The sequence below is a fragment of the Myodes glareolus genome, chromosome 13 (assembly GCF_982192425.1).
Source record: "Myodes glareolus chromosome 13, mMyoGla1.1, whole genome shotgun sequence".
NCBI lineage: Eukaryota > Metazoa > Chordata > Mammalia > Rodentia > Cricetidae > Myodes > Myodes glareolus.
The window spans coordinates 55,403,611-55,429,400 of record NC_142038.1 but is presented as its reverse complement, the minus strand read 5'-3'; the positions used below and the strand labels follow the sequence as shown (position 1 = coordinate 55,429,400).

The window sequence follows — 25,790 nt, the reverse complement described above, 5'->3', positions numbered from 1 at the left end:
ACATGTGGGGCTTTGACTTATTTAGTGTATGTGCATACATGTAGTCAGCTGTTCTGTTCTAGCACTCTTCACGTTATTCCCATGAAGAAGCTCTCACTGAACCTAGGGATGGGCCAGCAGCCAAAAGCCCTCATCTCTTCCTTACAGTGCTGGGGTCCTAAATGCATGTGTGGGTGCTGGAGATCCAGGCTCAGTACTTGTGCAGCACACACTCCTGTCCACTGAGCCATTTTCCCCAGCCCTACTGCTTTGCTTCCTGCTGTTAGCTCCAGACATTTCTTAGCAGTATCTTTCATGCCGCTATGTTAGCACCCAGATTCCACTGAATTAAACATGAAGATAAAGAAAAAGCTCAACCAAAGTAGAGAAAGTCAGATTTTAGGATATAAGAAATAGGAGCAAATTTTCATCAAGAAATTTTGGAGCCGTGATGGTTTTCATGTATAAATTTGACTATCTTCTTCTCTAACATGTCTATAATTTCACTCATCATATAACAGTAAAAGTTTCTTATTCTTTTTATAATCCTCCAAAATGAAACTATTCTTTCATAAAACCAAAAAATGGTTAATAACTAGAGTAAGTAGTACACATGCAAGTACACACTGAATTAATAAGCTATAAAACCAGGCAGTGGTGATGCACACCTTTAATTCCACCACTAAGGAGGCAGAGATAGAGGCAGGTGAATCTCTGTGAGTTCGAGGCCAGCCTGGTCTACAAAAGTCCAGGACAACTAGGGCTACACAGAGAAACCTTGTCTCAAAACAAAGAAAACGATTGATAATCTATCTATCTATCTGTCTGTCTATCTATCTATCTATCTATCTGTACACACGCACACACTCACACATATGTGGAGTTTTAGGACAATTTAGGGTGACAACTCTGAATTTAATCCAACTCATTCTAAATTCCACAAAGTGGAAATAATATAATTCATGACATCTTCAAATTTTGGAAAATCTACAGAAACACTACATCACATATTCAGTAAATCCAATGGTTACATTTCACATTGTATGCACATTTACTATTGATCTTTGAATCTGTGCTAACCTCGTACAAAGGCCAGTCGTTAAGTGTTAAGAATGCCCAAATACTTTTTGTTTGCTTTTTTCTTTTGTTGTCATTGTTTTTATTTTTGTTTGAGACAAGGTTTTATTGTGTAGACCAGGCTAGCCTTGAACTCACAGAGTTCTATCTCTCAAGTACTGGGATTGAAGGCACGTGTCACCACTTCTTGCTTCTCTGGCTTTGCTTTGTTAAGAGCCCTGATCTAAGGACAATGTGGAAAATCAGAACAAATACTGGGTGGACATGGTGACTCAACCTTATGAGGTGAAGACAGAATCTTTAAGACAAACTGACTAGTGAGACTAGCTATAATGAATTCTGGGTTTTATTGATACCCTGACTTAGAGAATAAGATGGAAGAGCAATTGAGGAAGATTCCTTGCATCAACCTCAGGCCTCCACATACTTGCACACACAAAAACATGCACCTTCCTGCTCACATGCACACATATCACACACACATGCACACACACGCATGTGCACACACACACACACACCCGAGCTCTATAGAGAGGTGGCTCAATGATTAAGAACATGTATTGTTATTGCAGAAGACTCAGGTTTGTTTACAAGTATTCACATGATGGCTCACAAATATCTGAAACTCCAGTTCCAGGGGCTCTGATATCCTCTTCTGACTTATGGATACTGGGTACACATGTAGTATACATACATACATGCAGACAAAACATCAGACACATAAAATTAAACAAAACTTAAAAAAAAAAAGCCAGATGTAGAGGCACAAATCTGTAATTACATCCCAGCACTGCTGCTCACAGGCCACCAGCTTATACTGTGTAGTATCAGCAATAAGAGAGATGTTGCTTTAACGCAGTGGAAAAGGAGAACCAACTTCTGAAAGTAGTCCCCTTACTGCCATCCCACAAAATAAACAAGCAGCAATAAAAAGCTCCAACCTGATGTAGCCTTAGGGCTGGTTGCTGTGTCACAGCATGACAGTTACTGCTGCCTACCTGGTAGAGGCTAGGCCTTTCCCGTTGTGAGGAACTTGCCCTCTGCAAGAGCTGTGGCACTCCGCCGTGACTCTTGGCTCCCTCTGAAGCTCCTGTGTAATATTACAAGAAAAGATCTGGCTTTAACTAAATCCTTTTGGAGGTTTAGAATACAGGTGCTTTTCCCTTTGATTGTGAATAGCCCCTCCCCCAGTCTAGAATTGTTTGTGTGTATGTCGCTGTGAGCTTTGTGTGAGTACAGGGGTGTGCATGCCACCTTGTTGGAGTACATCAGTGTGTCAGATGCATTGCTGCTGCATCTGCCAAGCTAGCTGGCCTTTGGGCATCTAGGGATTTTCCCATCTCCACCTGCATCACACCATAATTATGTACACTGGGATCCCAGACTTGGGCTGCTTCATCTGACATTACTTGGGGAATTCAGACTCCATCTGGTTCTCATGCTTGCAGGGCACCTTACCTACCAAGCCATCTCCCCAGCCCACTTCAGAGGAATTTGGTTTTAATGTCACTAGCTAAATATTTAATTCTAGCAGTTTGGGGCAACTTTTTGCGTGTTATGGTTGTTATTCATGAAGCTCCTGTCCCTGGTCTCACACCTGTCTTTAAATGTTTCACCTCAGGAAGGACAAAGTGCAGGTCCCCCACCCTTGATACCAGGCCTAGGGCAGCAGGGAGCACAAGGCCGCATCCCTCCTCTGAACCCTGGACAAGGACCTGGCCCTAACAAAGGTAAATATGTGCTTGGCTGAGGAAGAGTTTGTATTCTACCACTGTTGTGTGCATTTTACAGTAACCAGCTTTGTTGGAGATTGATACAGTGGCACTGGAACAGCTGGGAAAACAGGGTCACAGTCATTTCAGGTGATAGCTTACTTTGTCTTTTGTTGTCATAGGTAATGCTTCCTTAGACAGTGATGCTAGCCAGAGAAGATGAGTTCCACACCACCAGAGGCCGGTAGTGAACACTGAGAAACCCTGGTGTTTGTGTCTGTGCCTCAGGTCTTGTGCCTGTGGGATGCAGGGCCATGTGTCCGGCCTTCCAAAGAGCTGAGTTGCCTCTGCTTTAGACTCCTTGATAGGGTAGAGGATGCAGGCTATTGATGATGTTCTTATCATTAGCCCTCCCTTTGCCCCATTGTCCCATATTGGACTCTTTAACTGCATACATTGTTAGGCACCGTTTGAAAAGAAGAAAGAATGGCTCTAATGTACATGGGAAGTAGAAAAAGACAAGTTCTCCTGAGTAAATTGGGAGCATGGGGACCTTGGGAGAAGGTTGAAGGGGAGGGGAGAGGAAAGGAGGGAAGCAGAGAAAAATGTGGAGCTCAAGAAAATCAATTAAAAAGAAAGAAACAAAAAAGAAAAGAAAGCAATGTACCGATAATATGGAAAGCAAAGATGAGGACTGTCAGCATGTATGGGCATATGGCCATTTGGAAGTTACCAGAGGCTCTGGTTGATCTGGCCTTGAGCCCTTGATCCAAGGTGAGCAGCATTGGAGTAAAGGGTAAGGTCTAGCAGGAGAATTAGCATGGAGGAACGTGGGGGGGGGGTTGGGGGGTAGTCGTTATGAACAGAAGTGAGGTAGGAGTGAAATGGTTCCATTCGGCACCCCTAGGAAAGACAATACACTAGCACAGGGGCACTGTGGGAACTATACCTCACAGTGCTAAAGACTTTTATTACTAACTGGCCAAACCTGCATGCCATATGGTATGTGCTAGGTGTTTTTGCCCATCCTATTGGATTGAGAGAAGTCCTTGTCAGCATTTATAGCCCTGGGAGTTTAGACTTTAAAGCTCAGCTTTGGGCCGGGCAGTGGTGGCACACGCCTTTAATCTCAGCATTTGAGAGGCAGAGGGCAGACGGAACTCTGTGAGTTCGAGGCCAGCCTGACCTACAAAGCGAGTTCCAGGGCAGCCGGGATAGCCAGAGAAACCCTGTCTCGAAAAAAAAAACAAACAACTTTAAATTTCTCTGGGCTGTTAAAGGTAGGAAAGGGCAGGGATTTGGAGAGCGTTTACTTTCATTTCTTTTGCATAGAGGTGGTGGCAGTAGATACAGAAGGATTTGTCCGGGAGAAAAAAGATGAAGTTTCCACGGAGGTTTGGGGGCCTTGGGAAGGGCATTTGTTCTCCACTCGGTACTTCCATTAGTGAATGAAAGTGGCCTCTCTGCCACACCTGCATCTGTCTCCACTTGTTCCTGCTCGTCTTGCTCGCCCCTCTCTCTCCCCTTCTCCCTTTCTCCTTCCTTCTCCCCACCTGCCCTGCTGCCTTCCCTCCCCCTCTTTCTCCTAGGGACCCGAGGGAGCAGGGAGAGACACGCACGTTGCCTACCATCCCCTCCTGGAGTAGTTGCCACCACCACATCACCGTGTGTAGTGGTAGGTTTCTTTCCTTGGAAGAAAGTTGACAGGCTACTTTTAAACAGAGATGAGTATTTTGTAGGTTAATGAAGTCCAAGTGGAACCTTGGGTCAGTTGTCACCCATGTGTGAAGTTCAGAGAACCTGAAGTTGGAGAAGCAGTTGTCTTAGTTTGTGTTTCTGTTGCTGTGATAAACATCATGATGAAAAGCAGTTTGGGGAAGGAAGGGTTTATTTTACTTTAAAGCTTACAAGTCCATACCAGGGTCGTTAGGAACTCAAGGCATGAAGCTAGGGGCAAGAGCTGGTGGAGAGGCCATTGAGGAGCACTGCTCAATGGTTTGCTCTCCGTGGTTTGCTCAGCCTGCTTTCTCACACAGCCTCACACTTTCTCACACCAGGTCAGGGCTGACACCACCCACAGTGAACTGGGCTCTCCCATATCAGTCATCTCTCAAGCACCACAGGCTTACCCACGGGCCAATCTAGTGGGAACTCTTTCTCAATTGAGATTCCCTCTATCAAAATGACTCTAGCTTGTATCAAATTGGCAGAAAACTCAGCCAGCACAGCTTCAGGAACAGTGAGTATTGAGTGCTTGTCTGATAGGGGAGTGGATCCGGGATATTTGCAAACCACCTGAAGAAGGGACGGATGAGCTCAAGTTCAGAGACTTTCCTAACATCACATTTTCATGCTGAGTTTTCCAAGTTCCAATCCACGCTTTGTGGAGAGAGGTTGAGACAGCTGGAGGAATGAAGAATGAAAGGGTGGGGGTTGGAGGCAGGGATCAGAGATGTTGACTGTCTGACTGATACAGGAAAAGTTGTTCTTATCGACAAGAAACTGCAGCCGAAGGGCGTGGGCTGGGAAGTCTCGAATGAAATTCCTGTCAGAAAAAATTGCTAATGATAGCACATTTGAGGCACATCATTCCCAGAAAGATCAAAATAAGGTATACATCCAAACCCCAAAGTTGAAGGCCAGCAGGGCTCTTTTGTCCCCAAGCAGTTGTTAGAGGGGCCCATGGTTCCAGGAGCCTTATAGAAGAATGTGTTACGATTTCTACAGTGTGATGTGGCATAAAGCTGACCAGGCCAGGGCTAAAGCAGTGGGTGACAGCAGTGTAAACCTGGTGCCTGTGATGGCTTTGTGGTGTTTCCATGAGCAGAAGTGAGTGTAAGTGTGTGTGTGTGTGTGTGTATAAAATTTATTCTTTAGTTGGAGACAGGATCTCACTGTATATCCCTGGCTAGCCTGAAACTTACTCTGCAGACTAGCCTGGTTTCAAACTCAAAAGAAATCTGTTGACCTTTGCCTCCCAAGTGCTAGGTTTAAAGGTGTGTGTCACTACCGCTGGCTGAGGAGAATTCTTGATACCACAGCCTCCTAGCTTTTAGCTTGCAGCCTGACTTTTTTCTGTTGTGTCTCTTGAGTATCAAACCAGGGACCCTGCTGAAGTCACAGGAAGGACAGGGGCAGGGGTAGGAAAGACCATTCTCGTGCCAAGAGTTCACTTATGTTTTCAACATGTGGCCGAGAAGTGGACACTTCGTAGAGATTAGTAAGTATCCCTAGGTCAAGTTACAAAACTGAAGGTTGTACCCCAAGCCCCACGGTTTCCCCATTATATGATGCTTTGGGATGTTTATCTTCTAAGTATATTCAGAACCCTGGAGGGAAAGCACTAGAGGGCAAAGCACATCCTAAAATTAGCAGGTCTTCTAGAGCTGGCTGTGGAAGCCATAGTAACCCTCAGCTTTGTTTCTTGTAGGTGACTCTCGAGGCCCTCCCAACCATCACCTGGGCCCTATGTCAGAGAGGCGGCATGAGCAGAGCAGTGGCCCTGAGCACGGGCCCGACAGGGGGCCTTTCCGGGGTGGCCAGGACTGCAGGGGTCCTCCTGACAGGCGTGGCTCTCACCCTGATTTCCCTGACGACTTCAGCAGACCAGATGACTTCCACCCTGACAAGCGTTTTGGCCACCGGTTAAGGGAATTTGAGGGGCGAGGAGGACCCTTACCACAAGAAGAGAAGTGGAGGCGAGGGGGACCTGGACCTCCCTTTCCACCTGACCACAGGGAATTTAGTGAGGGGGATGGCCGGGGTGCAGCCCGAGGCCCTCCAGGGGCATGGGAAGGCCGCAGACCTGGAGATGAACGCTTCTCCCGGGATCCCGACGACCCACGTTTTCGGGGGCGCAGAGAAGAAAGGTAAGGAAGTATATTCCGTGGGCTCTGCATTTCCCTAGCCTCACTACTGAGATATATTCCGTGGGCTCTGCATGTCCCTATCCTCACTACTGAGATATATTCCGTGGGCTCTGCATTTTCCCTAGCCTCACTACTGAGATGTATTCCGTGGGCTCTGCATTTTCCCTATCCTCACTACTGAGATGTTTTTCCTTTCCCAGGGGAGAGCACTACGATGATTTAGCCCTGTGTTCTATTTGGTTAGCATTTAGACTTTCTTTTCTTATTTTGTTTATTTATTTAGGTTTTGAGACAGGTTTTTCTCTGTGTAGCTTTGGAGCCTGTCCTGGAACTCAATATGTAGACAAGGCTGACCTCGAACTCACAGAGATCCGTCTGCCTTCTGAGTGCTTAGATTAAAGGCATGTGACTCCACTCTCTGTCAGCATTTAGACTTTAAAGTTATGTTATATGTAGTTTTCTATTATCTTTGCGTTTGAGACTTTTGTCTCTCAGGTTGTTTTGATACAGCCTTATGCTGTAGTGCAGGCTGTCCCTGTAGTCCCAGTTCTTGTCTTTGCCTCCTGAGAGGAGTGAGCCACTACTCCTGGCTAACTTCTGAGTTATGTTAAAGAGATGGGAGACTCGTTATGCTCAGAGAGTGTCTTGGATCCATCTGACTTATGGTGTCCAGATTAATTAGATAATGAGACCTGAGCCAGATACTATAGTTGAAAATAAAGGGCTGTGGGGCTGTAGAGATGGTTCAGTCGTTAGGAGCACACTGGCTGTTGTAGGGGGCCAGCACCCACATGGCAGCTCACTGCTGTCTGTAACTCCAGTTCCAGGGTACCTAATGCCCTCATTCAGGCAAAACACCAATTCATACAAATTAAGAAAAGAAGGAAGAAAGGAAGGAAAGAGAAGAAAAGAAAAGAGAAAGAAAATAAAGGGCTTATAAAATAGGCTAAGGTTTTGTGAAATTGCTCAAAGGTCTTAACAAAGTCAGCTTGAAATAAACATCATCTTCCTATTAAACTTAGGTCAGGCTTGAATTCTCAGCCCTATGGATATAAAGAATAGAAGCAATGCAGAGGAAAAAAAAGCCAAATTGGTATGATTTCAAGTGATATTGAGCATAACCAGTGGCAGTTGTGATTAGTGTTTAAGAACTGACATCTGCATAATGTTCATGATTTCTTGAATCTCTGCGTTTTGTGCAAACTTCACATTTTGTTTTGTCTTCATTTATCTTTTTGTTTACCCAGGACATATTTTCAGCTTAGACTCTTACTGCCATTGCTCCTTTCTGCACTTGCTGTTTCCTCCACCTGAAACAACACGCGGCAGATAGCTGTGACTCACTCTGGTTAGAGCTTCCCCTAAACAGCTCTGTGCCTCTTGTAGGACTTCTAGGGCAGTCTTTCCCTTTGAATCACATAGGCACCCCTTGGTGTATGACGGCAGTTTCAGAGACCCTTCCACACCAAAGTCCTTGAGCAGTTAGGTAGTTCCTTGTATAAAGTGCTGTAGGGTTTACACAGAACATACACAGTACCTCATACAATATGCATGTATGTATTTACTGTGTGTGTTATATATGTACATGTTATTGTGGTGTGTATGTGAGGTGTTGAATCAGATGTCTTTGTCAATCACTTTTGAGACGGTCTCTTACTAAACCTACAGCTTAGGAGTTCAGCTAGGCTGGCTGACTGGTAAGCTCCTTGGATCTTCTTGTCAGGCTCCCCAAGCTGAGGTTGTAGCCATATCCTGCTGTGCCCTGCTTTTTACACATGTGTTGGGGATCTGAACTCAGCTCCTCATGTTTGTATGGCAGTCGCTTTACTGACTGAGCCAGCTCCAAAAAGTTATTATATTGTCTCACAATATAGTCCAGGATGGCCTGAAACTCACAGAGATCCACCAGCCTTGCCCTTCCAAGTGCTGGGATTAAAAGTGTGCATTACCATGTCTGGCTTTTACTGTATTGTTTAGGAAATAGTGACAATGAGCAAAAGTCTGTATAAAGTGTTGAGTACAGAACTGGAGAGGTGGCTCAGTAGGTAAAAGTACTTTACACACAAACTTTACGTCCTGAGTTTAGATCCCCGGAACTCATGTAAGTAAAAAACCAGATGTGGTAAGTGTACATCTGTAATCCCAGTACTCCTATGACAAGATAGAAGGCAGAGACAGGAGACATTCCTGGAAGCTCGAGGACCAGCTAACCTGAAATAGTAGAAGGGCAGAAATAACAAGAAAGACATTGCTTGAACAAGATAGAAAATTATTCTTTAACCTACACACACACACACACACACACACACACACACACACACTGATGTGCCTGCTTTCATATACTTAAAAATTTTCTTTAAATTTTTAAATTTGAAAATTTTAAAATGTGAAAAATTTTCTTTCACATACTTAAAGAAAAATTTTTTAAAAAAGGTAAGTTCTTGCTTTGTAGCCTAGACTGGCCCTAAATTAATAATTCTGGGATTACAGGCATGTGGTGCTGCACCTAACTTCAAAACTTTAAAAAAAAAAAGTATATTACATTTCTTTATTCTCTGTGGGTGTGTGCATGTGAGCACAGTCCTGGGACTAGTTCTCAGGTCCTCAGGCTTGGCAGCAAGTGCCTTCACCTGCTGAGCTGTTTCACTAGCCAGACCACAAAAGAGAAAAACCTTAAAAAAAGATTTGCGTTGCCTGAATGTATGTGTATTGTGTGCACGCCTAGTGCCTGTGGGGCACAGAAGAGGGTATTGGATACCCCAGAACTGAGGTTCTAATGGTTGTGAGCTGCCATATATGTGCTGGGAAACAAGCCTAGGTCTTCTACAAGACAGCAAGTCGCCTTACTCACTACACCATCTTTCCAGCCTTGGCTTTGAAGCTGTGTCTCATGTAGCCTAGGCTGGTCTCAGTCTTTCTAGTTAGCTAAAGTTTAACCTTGAACTCATGTTCCTTTTTTTTCCACCTCCCAAGTACAGAAATTACTGATGTGTTCCATCATGCATTGCTATATTTATTTCTTGCTTATATTGCTTACAGGCACAACAATTTTCTGTTGTTTCCTTAGGACCTAGTGTGGTTGTGGTTAAACTGGGGAGGGATTTTGAGAGGAATCAGTTGATTAAAAGATGATTTTGTTTTCATCATTTATTTATTTATTTTAAGAAAGGCTTCTTTCTTTCTTTCTTTCTTTCTTTCTTTCTTTCTTTTCTTTCTTTCTTTCGACAGGGTTTCTCTGTTGTAGTTCTGGCTGTCCTGGAACTTGCTCTGTTGACCAGGCTGGCCTTGTACTCACAGAGCTCCTCCTGCCTCTGCCTCCTGAGTAATGGGATTAAAGGCATGCTCCACCAGCTCCCAGTGAGACTTTGTTCCGTCTCTCCTTCCTAATCTCATCACCCTGCACTACCTTCATCTCATCATAAAACCCCACTTACTTACCTTCAAGAGTATGGCACAGCTGTGTACCATACATGGTGTATGCCCTATATGCCACAGCACTTAGGAATCAGAACTTCTTTATAGGGATTTAGGGATACAAGCAGTCCATACTAGTAGGTGTTTTCTAATAAAGGCAAAGAAGACTCCATTTGTCTCTAGGCCATTGGCTCAGTGGATGCTTGGGCACAGGTAAGAAATGCTGTGTTTCAGGAACAGCATTCTTGTCAAGGCTGTTTTGGCCGCTCATGCCTCTTGTGCAGTTCTACTCTGACCCCGGTTTACAGTGCTTACAGCAAGGATGCTTTGATCATGTCGCCTGGGGACAAAGAAGGTACTTGAAAGGGAACCAGAGGGCGAAATAAACCACACAGACTGGCCCCTGCTTGATATCTTGCTATGAAGAGACACCGTGACCAAGTCAACTCTTATGAAAGAAAGCAGTTAAGTGGGGACTTGTTCAGTATCTGAGGACCAGTTCATGACCATCATGGAGGGCAGCAGACAGGCATGGCTCGGGAGCAGTGGCTGAGAGCTTCATATCCTGGTCCACAGGCAGCAGGCAGAGGCAGAGATAGATTGGGCCTGGCATTGGCATTTGAACCCCGAAAGCCCACTCCCAGTGAAAAGCGTCCTCTAACCACGCCATACCTCTTTATCTTTTCCAAACAGTTGCATTAACTGGAAACCAAGCATTCCAGTGTGAGCCTATGGGGACCATTCTCATTCAGATCACCAGAGTGGAGATTATGTGTTGGGGCAAATACAGAGTACTTGTCCCCAAACAAGTCAGCACCCCTTTGTCCATCTGTGTATGTAAAAAAGATGTTCATCATAAAAAAATATAGCTGAGTCAGGTGTAGTAAAAATAAAAATAAAAAAACCCCAACTGAACAATAGCAAAAAGTACCAGTTCTAGTGTAATGGTTGATGAGGAAGAAATGGACATAGTAATACACAGAAAGTACTTGATATATTCCTATAAGCACGGGTAACCTATGTTCTGCTAATTGTTGCCTTCTGTCTGCTTTGGACTGTAATGTTAGTACTGTAAGGTGAAGCTTTAAAAAATATATCATGTTTTTCTCTCCATTTACATTGTATATTAAAGTCTCCTGTTCTCTCCATACTTAAATGTATTCCAGCCAGGCAGTGGTGGTGCACACCTTTAATCCCAGCGCTCAGGGAGGCAGAGGCAGGTGAATCTCTATGAGTTCGAGGCCAGTCTGGTTTACAGAGTGAGTTCCAGGACAGCCAGAGATACACAGAGAAACCCTGTCTCAAAAAAAAAAAAAGTAATGTATTCCAGAAGGTAAGACATTCTGTTTTTGTTTTCAGCTTTAGAAGAGGAGCCCCACCAAGACATGAAGGCCGTGCTCCCCCAAGAGGAAGGGACAACTTTCCTGGTCCTGATGACTTTGGTCCAGAAGAGGTTTTTGATGCTGCTGATGAAGCAGCCCGAGGCCGAGATATCCGAGGGCGAGGCCGGGCCACCCCACGAGGTGAGCATTGAGAACTGCTGAGTCTGAGGGCCAGCAGCCTGAGCACAGGGCGGCCTGTGAGCACAGTCTGTTTGCTCCTCTGTGTAGGGGGATCCAGGAAGTGCCTACTCCCTACTCCTGACGAGTTCCCTCGCTTTGAAGGAGGACGGAAGCCAGACTCCTGGGATGGCAACCGAGAGCCTGGTAAGGAAGGAGATATGCTTGTGGTTTGCTAGTTCACAGAGTAGGGCCATCTCCAGGTTCTGTCTGTCTGTTTAGTTTGACTCCATGGAGGCCGGTTGTCTTCTTGTCTGTCTGCTCCAGTGTTTTATCTCAACAGGTTTAATACAGAAACAGGTGGGAAAATCCAGCTTTGTTTATTTATTTATTTTTTAAGTAAGATAGTAAAGGTGATTCTGTGTTAAGTATAGAACAATACATCGGGTTAGGGAGGTGTCTCAGTAATGTATGTGCTGTGTAAGCACGAGGACAGTTGGGAGCCTTAGCCTTCTTTGGCAGCAGCACCTGTAACCCCACTGCTGCTTTAGGTCGGATGTAGTGGGGCAGTGGTGCACACTTGGGAGACAGAGGCAAGTGAATCTCTCTGAGTTTGAAGCCAGCCTAGAACTACTACATAGCAACTTACAGACCAGTTAGGGCTACATAGTACCCTGGCTTTGGGAATTTAAAAAAAAATCAAAAAATAGAGACCGGAGGAAGATACTTTATATTTCCATCTGACTTCCAGACAGCACTTACATAAATAATACCATTCTTTCCAATAAATCATCATCTATTTGGAAAATAATGATAAAAGAATTAAGATTTTCTTTATCTTAATGTATCATATCATTAAATTAAATATTTTTGTTGTTTTGTTTTTTAAGACAGAGATTCTCTATGTAGTCCTGGCTGTTATGGAACTCACTCTGTAGACCAGGCTGGCTCCGCCTGCCTCTGCCTCTGCCTCTGCCTCCCAAGTGCTGAGACTAAAGGCGTGCACCACCATGTCTGGCTGAGTAGATGTATTTTTGTTAGTGGACTTTTTGGAGTCCTCAGTAAATTTTTTTTGTATGTGTATATATGTGAGCTATGCATGTGTATATATGTGTGAGTGTATGTGTGTCTGTGTATGTTTACCTGTGTAGGTGTGTGTACATGTGCACAGGTGGGCATGCTTGTGTTTGCTTGTGTATAGAAGCCAGATGCCAACTTTTCTTGGTGGCTGTTCATCTTAGCTATTGAGGCAGGTGTAGTGATATTTTGTTTATGCTTTAACAAATAAAGTTTGCCTGAAGATCAGAGGGCAGAGCTAAGCCACTAGAGGTCAGGGAGTGGTGGCATACATATTTAGTTCCAGGCCTTGGGAGACAGAGGCAGAGGGATCTCTGTTAGTTCAAGACCACCTTAGGCTACACAAGATTGAATCTGTCCAAAAGAGAAACAGAGCTCACACAAATGTGATCCTGGCACTTGGGATCCCACCCCTTTTATCCTAGCACTAGGGAGGTGGAGACAGGAGTGATATGGCTGGGCAGAGAGAGGAATACAAGGCGGAGGACACGGGCTCAGTGCAGTCTGAGGTTTGGTGGACATAGATGGAGTCTGGAGATGCAGTCTAAGGACAGGGTCGCCCCTTTGGTCTGAGCATTGGTAGAGGTAAAAGAACTCTCTAGTGGCTGGCGCTCTGCTTCTCTGATCTTCAGCTTTAACCCCTATATCTGACTCTGGGATTTTATTATTAATACCAGTTAGAATTCGTGCTACAGACAGGGCTTCTCATTTAAGTCTTGGCTAGTCAGCTCCTTGCCCTGGGATCTTATGCACATGTAGATTTTATGTGGTGCTGGTATCTGAGCTCTAGTCCCCATACTTGGTCAGCAAGCACTTTTTCCTCTGTGCCAGCTCTCTAGCCCCTTTCTCAATAATTTTAAAGATCACAATGATAACCTGAGTCCTGCTTCCTCTTATTCCAGGAGGAGTTCCTTTTTCACATCTCTGGTGTGACTCAGCCTGGTCTGTTTAGACGTTCCTGGTCTCAGGTTGCTCTAAGTGGTATTACTCCCCATTGCTTTGGGCTGCACTGATTTACTGAGGTGAGACTGTCAGATCCTTAAAAGCACGGATCTTTGGTTCTCATTTCAGGACCAGGTCATGAACATTTTCGTGATGCTTCCCGCCCTGACCACCCACCTCATGATGGCCATTCACCAGCTAGCAGAGAACGCTCCTCTTCTCTCCAAGGCATGGACATGGCCTCCCTACCACCCCGGAAGCGCCCCTGGCATGATGGGTCGGGCTCTTCTGAACACAGAGAGCTGGAGGCCCAAGGAGGCCCCTCGGAGGACCGAGGAAGCAAAGGTAAGGGGACTGCAGTCCTATCCCAGACTGAGGGCTCTGTTGCAGATACCCGAGTCCCCAATCTACCTCAGAGCCTAGTGTGGGCAGAGGACAGGCTCTTACACTTAGTGTGAGTGTAGTTTGTCTGCCACAGCTGGATGGAACTGCACACTTGACTCAGCAGAATTTCCAGCTGCTTCCAGAACTTTCTTGTTGGGGGTTTCTGCTTAGCTGGTCCCCCTGGTTGTTGTATCCTCCACCCGTGGCTATTTGGAACCCTCAAGGTAATCCTCTCAGGGAAGGGAGAGTTATCCTCTTCCAGGTTCTATACCTTGCTTTTAGGCCTGGGCCCTAAAATGTTCCTAGGTGGCACTTTAACCAGGAGTAGCAGCCAGTGACTTCAACTACAAGTCTGGCTTTAGGTTGGGCTGGACCCTGGCCTGTGTGTCATGGAAGAAAGCTGCTGGATGCCCCACCTTGTTCACTTGCCTTTTATGTAGCCTTTCCAGAATGACTTGTGACTATCCGGTACATCTCTTGTTCTAGTTAAATGCAGCACTGTTCAGTATACTATGGTCCTAGATTATTCATGGGTAGTCAGGATGCCTGGCCAAAGACATGTGGCTAGCATGACAGCTACATAACTAGATGACAACTCTGCTCAGGCAACCATAGGTTGAGCTACCATGCTTTGCATAATAAGAAGCCAAGCTTGGCTAGGCGGTGGTATTGCACGCCTTAATCCCAGCACTTGGGAGGCAGAGTCAGGTGGATCTCTGTGAGTTTGAGGCCAGCATAGTCTACAGAGCGAGTTCTAGGGCAGGCTCCAAAGCTACACAGAGAACAGAGAGAAACCATGTCTCAAAAAACCAACAAAGAAAAAAAAGAGGGGGAAAAAAGACAAGCTTACTGCTTCCTCTACCATCTTCACCTCTATTTGATTAACTTCCACTTAAACATTTCAGACAAAATAGTTGGGAGTTGGAAGAACATGCTCCAGGAGATGATGAACCAATCACACCATCTCAGGAGAAAAAGTTCTATTTATGTTTTCATTTATTTTTGCAATCTGGAAATTAAACACAGGATCTTGGCACACAGTAGGCAAAGCACTGTACCACTGAGCTCAAGAAAAAAATTAAAAATTGTATTTATTCTTTGATAAACACAATATATTTGATAAAAACAATATATTTAGGTCTACCCATCCCAGACCCAACTCCCTCATGGCCCCTTCCCAATTTAGCGCTTCTTGTCTGTGTAACTGAGTTCAGTTAGCACTGTGTGTATGTGCATGGGTGGGGCATCACTGGAGCATGAGCAGCCTGTCACGGGCACACCACTGAAGAGCTTTCTCTCCCCAAGTAGCTTCACTCACACTTTTAATTGTGTTTGCTTTGTATGTTTGATGTGGGTGCCATGTGCACATGTGGACAGTTTGCCAGACTTGATCCTCTCCTATGTAGTCCTGGGCACGGAACTTGGATAGTTTAGCACCAGGTGTCTGTACCTGCCGAGCCACCTCACTGGCCGAAGAAAGGTTTTTTTTTAAGTTGGTTTTACTTACAGCTAATAGTTTGCAAGTCCTAAATCCGAAAACAAGTCAGTAGATCTCAGAATGCTGTTTTATTTTTGTCCTTTGAGAACAGGTGAAAAGGAGCCAAAGGGCCACACGCCATGGACGTGTACGCAGACCCTGACTGGAGCCCTTGTTGCTACCATCTGCAGCAGCGTATATATCTTAGTTGCTTCTAACATTATTTTGTGCTTTTGGAACCTTCCTTTGGTAGTCCAGGAGAGCAGAACATGATCCACCTTGGGGCAGGTTTCCTGGAAATCCTTAGTGTTCGGCTGGCTTCTGGCCTTTTGCCCAATGGATGTCCTCCATAGATCATACTGAGACCAGGGTGGAAATGAGGTCAGGAAGGGACAGAGAAATCCAGTCTTCTGAAAGCCACTGTCATCAGGGAGTGAAAGCTGTACCAGGAATTATCGAGAAGCAACCACTAAGATGTGGAATGTCATGTCTTGAATCATGTTTTGTTTTAGGCCGAGCAGGCCCAGGACCTTCCCAGAGAGTTCCAAAATCCGGGCGTTCCAGCTCTTTGGATGGAGACCATCATGATGGATACCACAGAGATGAGCCTTTTGGTGGCCCTCCAGGCAGCAGTTCATCCTCTCGAGCGGGCCGGAGTGGCAGTAACTGGGGTAGAGGGAGTAACATGAACTCTGGCCCTCCAAGGCGAGGCACTTCAAGGGGTGGTGGGAGGGGACGGTAGAAGTAGGGGCCAAGTAGCCCTGGGCCTCTCTGGATAGTATTTAAGAAGTTCTTGTGGACTTACCAAGTGAAGAGAAAAGAAGCCTTTACCACTGTAGCCCTGAGCTCTTCTTCTGGGGCAGCTGAGTTCTAGGATCCCAATGAGGTTTCCACGATGAAGAGACTGCTGCCACTACCTAGGGTAGTTGGCCCTGTTTTGTCTTGTCCACCCTTGTTGCCCTAACTCTGCCATGTTGTTTGTGAAGATAAAAGCTGGAATCTCCCCTTTTTTTTATGTCGTAAGAAATGGAGCACCTCCACAAAGTTGAGTTCATGTCCAATTGGAAATTTATTTCTATATGTACAGTTTGTCAGAGAAAAAAAAACTTGTTTTGTATGAATACAGAATGTGATTTACTCAAGAAACAGAAACAACCGGCTGTGTAGTGCTTGCCTTAAAGAACTCTCGTTTCTCCTGCATCTGACCTGCCGGGTGCAGTTCCTGCTGTTACTGACAGCAGGCGAAGTCCATGTCAACTCTGCTTTTCCAATAAGTCTTACCTTCCTTCCTGGTTCACACTGTCTCCGTTATGCGGAAAGGAATGTTTAAAGTTGCTCTAACATAGTTCAAGCAGACTAAAAACTTCACAAGATTACACTGGAAGAAAAAGCTGAACCTAGAGGCTCTTGGACACATCTCCTAGCAGTTTAGGTTTGCGTGGACTTGTCTTCGTTGGGAAAGAAAGCTGGTGTAAACTGGTGCTAACTACAGGTGTCTTAGAGTTAACCCACACACTTCAAAGGAAGTGGAACAAAGTATATTTTGGAAATAGTCTCCTTTTCCACATTTGCTTTATGGTGGCTTCAGGGTTTGGGGTAGAAGACCGAGTGTGCCAGAAAGTTCTTTACCATGACAGATATCTTGTTTCAAAAAAACAACACACCTTTAATCCCAGCACTTGGGAGGCAGATCTCTGTAAATTCAAAACCTGCCTGGTCTGTGGAGAGAGTTCCAGGACAGTCAGGGCCACACAGTCTCAAAACAACCCCTCCCATAAATAAACAAACAAAATTGAGTGTGGAGGCAAAGGCAGGGCAGTCTCTGAGCTCCAGGTCAGCTTGGTCTACAGAGAAAATTCTATGATTCAGGGCTACATAGAAAACCTATCTGGAAAAACCACCCTCCCCCAAAGAAAAACAAAACAACAACCAAGTTAGGACCTGGAGAGATGGCTTAGCATTTAAGTGTACATACAGGGACTGGAATTCAGTTCCCAGAACCTACCATCAGGCATCTCACAACTACCTTCTAACTCCAGCCACACATATACACACACACCTACCTACCTACCTTCCAGAAAAGGAGAGGAATCTGGCTGAATTTCAAAATTTCAGTTTGAGATAACCTTTTCTATGCTGGCTTTTTTCTTTCTTTACTTTTTTTTTTTTTAAAAAGCCTGTTTCTTGTAACTTTTTTTTTTTTAACCTGCATTTATATCTGTGCATCAGTTGTGTGGCTGGTGTCTTTGGAGATCGGAAGAGAGTATTAGATCCCTGGAACTGGAGTTAGCACCGAGTGGGTACTGGGAATTGAACCCATGTTCTCCTCCGGAGCAGCCGGTACTCAACCACTGAGCTGTCTCTTCACTGGTTTTTCTAAGAAAGCTTTTATTAAAAAGGTCAGGCCTGGAGCTGCTAACATTTCATTACATTAGCAGCTTTTGGGCACACGAAGACAGTTTACTTGGCAAGTTGAAAAGAGATGCCATAGTTGGACAAGTATACAGAAATCTTCCCTGGCTCTCTCTGGGTATGAAGTGAAGAAACGATTATTTGGGTGTCAGAACCTGAAGATTTCAAGCAAACAATTTTCTTTTTACTTCAAAAATAAAAGTGTCAGCACCCACACTATTAGAAGCTGTGTCCCTCCTCACCTGTATTCCCCAGCATAACATCAAACAACTCACAGTCAAGTTCCACGATGCTACACAGGGATTCATAAACACCCAGGTCACATTGTGAGGATGAATTCATTTATAAACACAGCCCTCTATATTATACATAAACATTTACAAACAGCATTTTAAATACTGTCAAAATATAAGATGTTGTGCTTTGAGCTTTATAAAACTTATTTCAAGTAATGAATTTTTGAGAAAATTTTAATACTTTGAATATAGTAACAAAAACTGTGTACATTACCACTGAAAAGAGCATTTCCTTTCTTAAGAGTGCTCCTTGTCTGCCTGGGGAGCACTAGAGAGAATGGGCTATGAGCCAGGATGGAATCACTTTGCTACTGCTTTTCCTGTTAGGGCAACATTGGGGCAGCCTGGAAAACAATTACTTTCACATTGTAACCAGCCAGTGCGCAGATGTGGTTCTCAACTTAGCCAAACATGAAAGCATCTGGGCATATATATTAATTAATGTCTGGACCCATCCCCAGTAATAGTAATGAACTGACAAAATGTGGCTTCTTTTGATGTGAGAACCATTGGTAAAATTATAAGCTTCTAAATACACTTTACTTTTTAGTGTATCAAGACTCCATACTGAATCCAGTTTTTGGTAATAAATGATGACAGATTTAAATGCTGTTTGGCTGCAGCACAACAAAAACAATTATGAATGAACAGCACTTTACAGTGCATCAGTATCAAATTGTATAGTACTTGAAAAAGCAGCAATACTGTTAGGAATAGTGAACAATTAGGAACAGCAAAACCTCTCGCTTACATCAAACCCAACAACTGCAGATGTAAGCTTTTCCTTGTCTCCCAGAACCCTTAAGCCCAGTTCTGCGGAAACCTGCAAACTTAACCACGCATCATCCTGGATATCTGGCTTCTTGATTCAGAAAATTGTTCTTTGGTGTATTGCTTTTACGATTAATTTTCCTTAAATATTATAAAGCACCATATTTACTCTTCACTGAAGAAAAAACTGAGGTACAATGTATTAACTAATCACTATTTTAAATCCAGTGGCTAAATTTAGTGTTTAATTTGATAATCTGGGTTGATTTACAGTGAATAGGAATACGGAGGCTTCAAAAAGTGGCGACAAAAACCGAACCTGTATGCTCAATTGCATATACCACTGCATTCCTTTTTTTAAAAAAGAGAGGGGCAGTTCTTCCAAAGCCATGAAAGCAGCCAAGTCAGCCGTCCCCATAACTGACGTCCATGTAAAGCCAGTTCGAAAGCAGTTCATGGATAGTGAACTGTGTCTTTCGGGGCCCGTGCTGCCCACCCATAACCTCAGAACGCTGAAGCCGAAGGATCTTCTGAGACTGCCACCCCGTCTGTCGGTGGCAGCTGCTCCTGGCTCACGGACTCCGGAGCAGTCCAGTGGGTGCCTTGTCCTCGCACGCTAGGGTGCCGTGGATTGTGGCGATGCCAGGCTGGTCCCGCTTCCTAAGACGGACGGTCACACCGGGAGAACGTTGGTGAGGCTCGCCCCACGTTTCAGGCGACCAAGCGCTAGGCGTAGCGCCGTCACTCCGCCCCAGGGCAGGAGCCCCAGCAGCGCATAGAGCAGCGCAGCTACCTGCGCGCACGCGCCGAGCGCCGTCAGCACCGTACTGCGCAGGACCAGCGCGGCGTAGAGCGTGGCGCCCAAGGCGGCGGCGTAGGCCAGCGCGGTTCGCGACGGCGTCTCCTCGCCCCGCAGAAGGCGCCCGCAGGCCGGGCCGCCCCGCAGCAGCGCCGCGCTTGCCAGCGCCAGCACCGAGCCCAGCGACCAGAGCAGCGCGAACTTGCGTGCGCGCAGTAGCAGTACCGGCGCATAGAGCGCCGCCAGGCCGAAGCAGAGCGCGGCCAGCAGCAGGCCCAGGCCGCCCGCCACCAGGCGCTGCCCGCGCGTCACGTTCGGCATGCACTGAGAGCCCGCGGGCGGCGGCTCGGCGGAGCTCCGCGGCCACGGCCATCTCAGAGCCGTGCGGCCTAGCCACGCCGCGGCGGCTCCGTCCCCGGCTTCAGGGTCTTCGGCCGCCCTCGCGGCGAGCAGCGGCTCGGCAGCTGCCGGTCTGTTCACTTTACCCTGCATCAGGTAGTCCTGTAGTTGGCGGTGGAGGTCCGCCATTTCGGACCGGGTGCCGATGGAAACGGGGCGACACTTCCGGGCTCGGGCGCCCGCAAGCGGAAGTAGCTAGATCCTCAGGCTGCCGTTGGTTGGCCACGGCGGAAGTGTGGTATCCAAGGCTTTCCGGAAGTCCCGGAGTAGGCACAGCTGTGCTCCTGATCTTACGTTGTAGTCACGGAATAAATCCCGTTAGGGTTAAAAAAAATAGTCGAGAGTGGCTGTGGTAATGAAAGGACGCACTTAGGGAGACTCTGCTGGCATAATGAATATTGACTGTCAGGTGCCTAACATTGTTAACATTTTGCTAAATGGAGGAATCTGGGGAAAGGGTACACAGAATTTCTCTCTCCTTCCCTTCTCCCTCTTTCTTTCTTTCTCTCTCTCTCTCTCTCTCTCTCTCTCTCTCTCTCTCTCTCTCTCTCTCTCTCTCTCTTTTAACAGTTGTCTACATTTCTACGGTTACCTCAATTCTAATGAAGGAGCTGAAGAGATGGCCAGCGGTTCTTGCCGCTCTTCCAGAGAACCCAGATTCGGATAACAACCACCGGTAATTTCAGTTCCAGGGAATCTGACGCCCTCTTCTAGCCTCTGCTGAGGCTGCAGGTATGTGGTACACGTAGAAACATGCAGGCAGATCTCCCGTGTGTGTGTGTGTGTGTGTGTAAAATAAAACTTTACACCTACAGAGCTTAGATTAACCCCTTTGAAAGTAGAGTTGGCAAAGGACTGGCTCCCAGCCCACTCCTGGTTTCTGTTTTTAGTTTTTGAATTACTTCTTTTATATTTTTGAGAATATAATTACATTGCTTCTCCCATCCGTTTCCTCTCTTCAAACCCTCCCAAACATCCTTACCCGCTTTCAAATTTGTGGACTCTTTCATTAATTGTTATTACATGCATATATGTATGTACGTGCATATATACACATTTCCAGATATAACCTGCTCAGTCTGTATAACGTTACTTGTATGTTTTCAGAACTGGGTATCTGGTGTTGGATAACCAGTTAGTATGCTTTACCCCCAGGGAGTTCTATTTCTCCCACTCAACATTCCTTAGCTGTTGGTAGTTCTTTGTGCCCGTTGACGTCTCCCATCCACTTTGGCCTATTTATTGTACTAGCCTTTCACTTCCTTGGTTAAATCTTTCTCTCTCAAATCTTTCTCTCTCTCATACACACAGAGGTTAAGTGGAATTATTTTCCTGATTTTATTTGATTTATTTTTTTTAAAGATTAATTAATTAATTATTTAATTACATATATAGTGTTCTGCTTGCATGTATACTTGCAGGCCAGAAGAAGGCACCTGATCTCATTACAGATGGTTGTGAGACACCATGTGGTTGCTGGGAATTGAACTCAGGACCTCTGGAAGAGCAGGCAATGCTCTTAACCTCTGAGCCATCTCTCCAGCCCCTAGTTTCCTGATTTTATACTTGGTAGTTTGTCATTAGTATGTAGGAATGCTACTAATTTTTGCGTATTATGTATTCTGCTACTTTACTGATGTGTTTGTCAACCATAAGAGATTTCTTGTGGTGTCTTTAGAGCCTTTTATATCTAGAGTCGTATATGCAAATAAAGATACTTTGACTTCTTTCTTCTCTGTTGTCTCCTTCACTTGTCCTATTGCTCCAACTAAGATTTTATATACATTCTTGTTTTGTTCCTGATTTTAGTGGAAATGCTCTGAGTTTTTCTGTGTTTAGCCAGATGTTGGCTGAGGAAATCTGTGTGTTGCCTTTATTATGTAGAGATACGTCACAGATACTCTAGAACTTTCATTATGAAGATATGTTAGATTTTTGTTAAAGGCCTTTTTTGCATCTAATAAGATGATCATATGCTTTCTATCTTTTAGTGTGACTATGTGGTGGATTACTTTTCTATCTTTTAGTTTGTTTATGTGGTGGATTTACTGACTTACATATGTTAACCCATCCTAGCATCTCTGGAATGAAACTAATTTGATCATGGTGATCATTTTGATTTTTCTTAAATTCAGTCTGCAAGTATTTTTATTGAGGATTTTTGCATCCATGTTCAACAGAAATATTGGCCTGTAATTTTCTTTCCTTTGTTGCTGTTGTTGGCTCTTTTTCTGGTTTTGGTATCAGACTAATAACTTTGTAAAAGAAATTTGGAAGTGTTTCTTCCGTTTGTACTTTACATATAATTTGAGAAGTATTGGTACTAATTCCAATGTGGTAGAATTCTGCATTCAATTCATCTGGGATTTTGTTTTGTTTCATTTTTAACTTTTTATTGATTCTTTGTGAATTTCATATCATGCACTCCAACCCCATTCATCTCTCTGTCCCTCCTTATCTGCTCTGCAACCTCTCCTCCTAAAAGAAAGCAAACACAAATCTCACTGTAGAATCTGCAGTGTGTAATGGTGTGTAACATAGTACACCCTTTTGCTTAAATAGCTTTACCTAACGTATGTTCATTGCGATGAGTCATTGGTCTGGTTGGCGGTCTCTGGCTTCTGCCACACTATCAATATTGGGTCCTCACCAGAACTCCTCTAGGATATCCTGTTGTTGCCCCGGGTTGCGGAGATGCTGCAGCTTTGGTTCTGCAGGACCGCTCTCTTCACCTGCTTCAGCAGGTCATAGATGGGGTAGTTGTTGGGGTGGGCCAACTCAAAGCCCTGGATCTGGGCCTGGGTGGTAGCTGAGCTGGTCAGTCCACCCCCTCTCCCGCAGCTACACAACCAAGGGCAGCTCTCCTGCTTTGCCCAGGGGAGCAGTGTGGTTAGTTCTCCTGAGCTTATGCCATTGGGTTTAGCTCTCCCTCACCTACGCCACCAGGACCAGCTCTGCTGTGCTGCCCAGGAGAGGTGAGAGGCTGCTGTCATGCCCTTGAGACCAGCTCTCCTAGGGAGATTTTTATAAAGGGATTTTTATTTTATGTGTATGGGTGTTTTGCCTGCATGTCTATCTGTGTACCACATGCATGTAGTGCCCATGGAGGCCAGAAGATGGCATTGGATCCCTGGAACTGGAGTTACAAATGGTTGTGACTCATCATGTGGGTGCTGGGAATCAGACTGAGACCTCTGCCTGTGTCCTTACTGTTGAGCTATCTCTCCAGTCCCTTGGGAGATTTTCAATTACGGGTTCTAGCCCATTGAATGCCATGGGTCTATGTAAATTATCTCATCTTGACTTAGCTTTGGCGGATAAGATATGTCTAGAAATTAATCCTTTCCTTTTAGACTTTGACTTTGGTGGAATGTAGGTTTTTTTAAAAAATGAAATCTTTATGATTTCTTGCATTTTCTTAGTGTTTGTTGCGATGTCTCTAATTTTATTAGTTTGGATCCTGTCTTTCTTTTAGTTTATTTGGCTAAAGGTTGTGAATTGTGTTAATCCTTCAGAGAATCATCTGTGATGGTAATCTTGATTGTCAGCCTGACACATCTGGAACCAGCTAAATTTAAGCGGCTGGGAATATCTGTGAGGGATTGTGTTGACTGGACAAATTGGGATGGGAAGAGCCACCCTAACTCTGGACCACACCTTCTGGTGGCATGCCACTTGAAAGGACATGGAACAAGGAAGCTTTTGCTTTTTGCCTTCTTGCCCTCACTCTGGCTGGTTAGTTCATCTATCCTGTTGCTGACATTCCCTTGCTGGTGTTAGGATGTACTTTTTCAGGATTTCATTGTACCCTGAAGACCAGCTGAGACATCCAGCCTTGTGGATTAAACAACTACTGCATTCTTGATCTTTCAGTCAGGAGACAGCATTGTTGAATTAGCTGGACCACAGCCTGTAAACCACTGGGGGGGTGGGGGAGAATTGAGATTTAGAGAACCCTGGCTAATACAATCCCCAATTAAATCCTGTTCTGTTCAGTGACATAAGGTGAAAAATTCATTCCTAAAAGTATTAGTGAGAATGAAAGATTTTTTTTCAGTTTTTTTCTTTCTTTTTGGTAAGAGATTAAAGGTAGCCGAGGAGATGATTCAGTTGATAAAATGTTTGCTTTGCAAGCATGAGGACTCGAGTTCGCTCCCCCACACCCATGTACAGTGAGCCATGTGTGGTGGCATGTTTTCACACCAGTGCTGAGGAGGCAGGCAGGTCCCTGCGGTTTGCTAGCCAGCTATCTTAGATGGCTAGGCAAGTGCCAGGGCAGTGAAAACATGCCTCGAAACAAACAGGAAAACAAGAAAGGAAAAAAATTGAGGAGCAGTGTCTGAGGGGCAATTATCTGAGCCTGTTCCCTGACCCTTCCCTCACACACGCACGTACCCACATGAATGTGTGAGCACATACACAAAGAGAGAACTTGATGGCTCCATGACAGCAACAAGAAAAATGACAAAGCACTCAGAAATGGAACAGGTCTAGGAGAGTCTAGGAAGAACCCTCCTGGGAGACAAATCTGTGCCTAAGAACGCGGGAGCAGTCACAGGCTGGAAACAGTTCTCAGTGCATCAGGGACCTCAGGGGGAGCAGAGCGGACAGAATGGATGTGTAGTAAGAAGGGATTTATTGGATTGGATTTTACGATATAGTCTAGGTACTCAACAATACTTGTTTCATATTAGAGGGTCAGGCCGAGAACTGGGTAGTCGCCGAGTCCAGAGGCTGGATGTGTCAATCTGGGGCTGCTGGTTCTGGTATTAGTGAAGGAGTCAACAGAGCAGCAGAGACCACCTCGTCCAGAGGGTGCAGGTGAGCAGGTGAAACCAGTTTACTTCTTCTGGGTTCTTCTATCAGAACTACCACCAGGAGGCGCCACCCACATGTATGGTGGGCCTTTCTGCCTCTAATCTGATCAAGAAAACCCCTCACAAGAGTGGCCTGCAGCTGCCTGCCTTTTAGTTGATTTCGGGTTCAGTTGGCAAGTCTACCTCTTGTCAGCTTGACGCCTGATCTCTTATGTTATGCTTTATTTCCAAAGGCAATATATAATATGGTCATAATTCTGCCTGACATGACGCAGTGATCTCATATACAGCCTCAAACATTATTTCTTCCAAACAGGTAGTAAAGTCCCATGAAGAATGCTTGGTCTTTTAATGTCCCATAACTTATGATTGATAATGCTGATTCGCAGCACTTAACCACTGATATTATTTCAATCGTGTTAATATTACAAAGCAAGTAGAGGAAAGGAAACACAAATAATCTGCTTAATGTATATGTGTATGTCTTCACAAACATATATTCTAAATAGAATAGGACTGTGCCGGCTAGTGTTTTGTAAACTTGACAGACAAGCTAAAATCATAGAGAGGAGAGAACCTCAACTGCTAAAATGTCCCCACATAATTGGCAGTGGGCAAACCTGTGGGGGCATTTCTTAAACAATAATTGATGTATGTGGACCCAGCTCACCTAGGGCAGCACCTCCCCTGTGCAGGGGTTACGGGTGGTGTAGGAAAACAAGCTGAGGAAGAAGCCAGTGAGCAGCACTCCTCATGGTCTCTGCGTCAGCTCCTGTCTCCGGGTTCCTGCCTTGCGTCCCTTCTCTGACTTCCCTGGATAATGGATTACAAACTACAAGGTTAAATAAACCCTTTCCTCCACAAGC

General features: G+C 45.1%; 2 protein-coding genes across 4 annotated transcripts in view; one reads left to right on the top strand and one right to left on the bottom strand.

Moving 5' to 3' along the window:
* Window positions 1-25,790, top strand: part of Wdr33 (WD repeat domain 33) — a 115,645-nt gene extending 89,855 nt beyond the window's left edge. The window contains exons 17-23 of one of the 3 annotated variants that reach the window (XM_048442564.3): window positions 2,678-2,786; window positions 6,199-6,637; window positions 11,411-11,574; window positions 11,662-11,757; window positions 13,699-13,914; window positions 15,943-20,516; window positions 20,716-25,790. In XM_048442564.3, coding sequence (XP_048298521.3) covers window positions 2,678-2,786; window positions 6,199-6,637; window positions 11,411-11,574; window positions 11,662-11,757; window positions 13,699-13,914; window positions 15,943-16,172 — 1,254 coding nt within the window. In that variant the 3' untranslated portion in view covers window positions 16,173-20,516; window positions 20,716-25,790. Of the gene's footprint in view, window positions 1-2,677; window positions 2,787-6,198; window positions 6,638-11,410; window positions 11,575-11,661; window positions 11,758-13,698; window positions 13,915-15,942 lie in introns of all 3 variants that reach the window. The other 2 variants (XM_085700020.2, XM_048442566.3) reach the window with 2 other exon arrangements.
* On the bottom strand, window positions 19,124-20,236 carry Sft2d3 (SFT2 domain containing 3). Its single transcript, XM_085700021.2, has one exon. The coding sequence runs from the start codon at window positions 20,234-20,236 to the stop codon at window positions 19,583-19,585; it is 654 nt and encodes a 217-aa protein (XP_085556147.1). The 3' UTR covers window positions 19,124-19,582.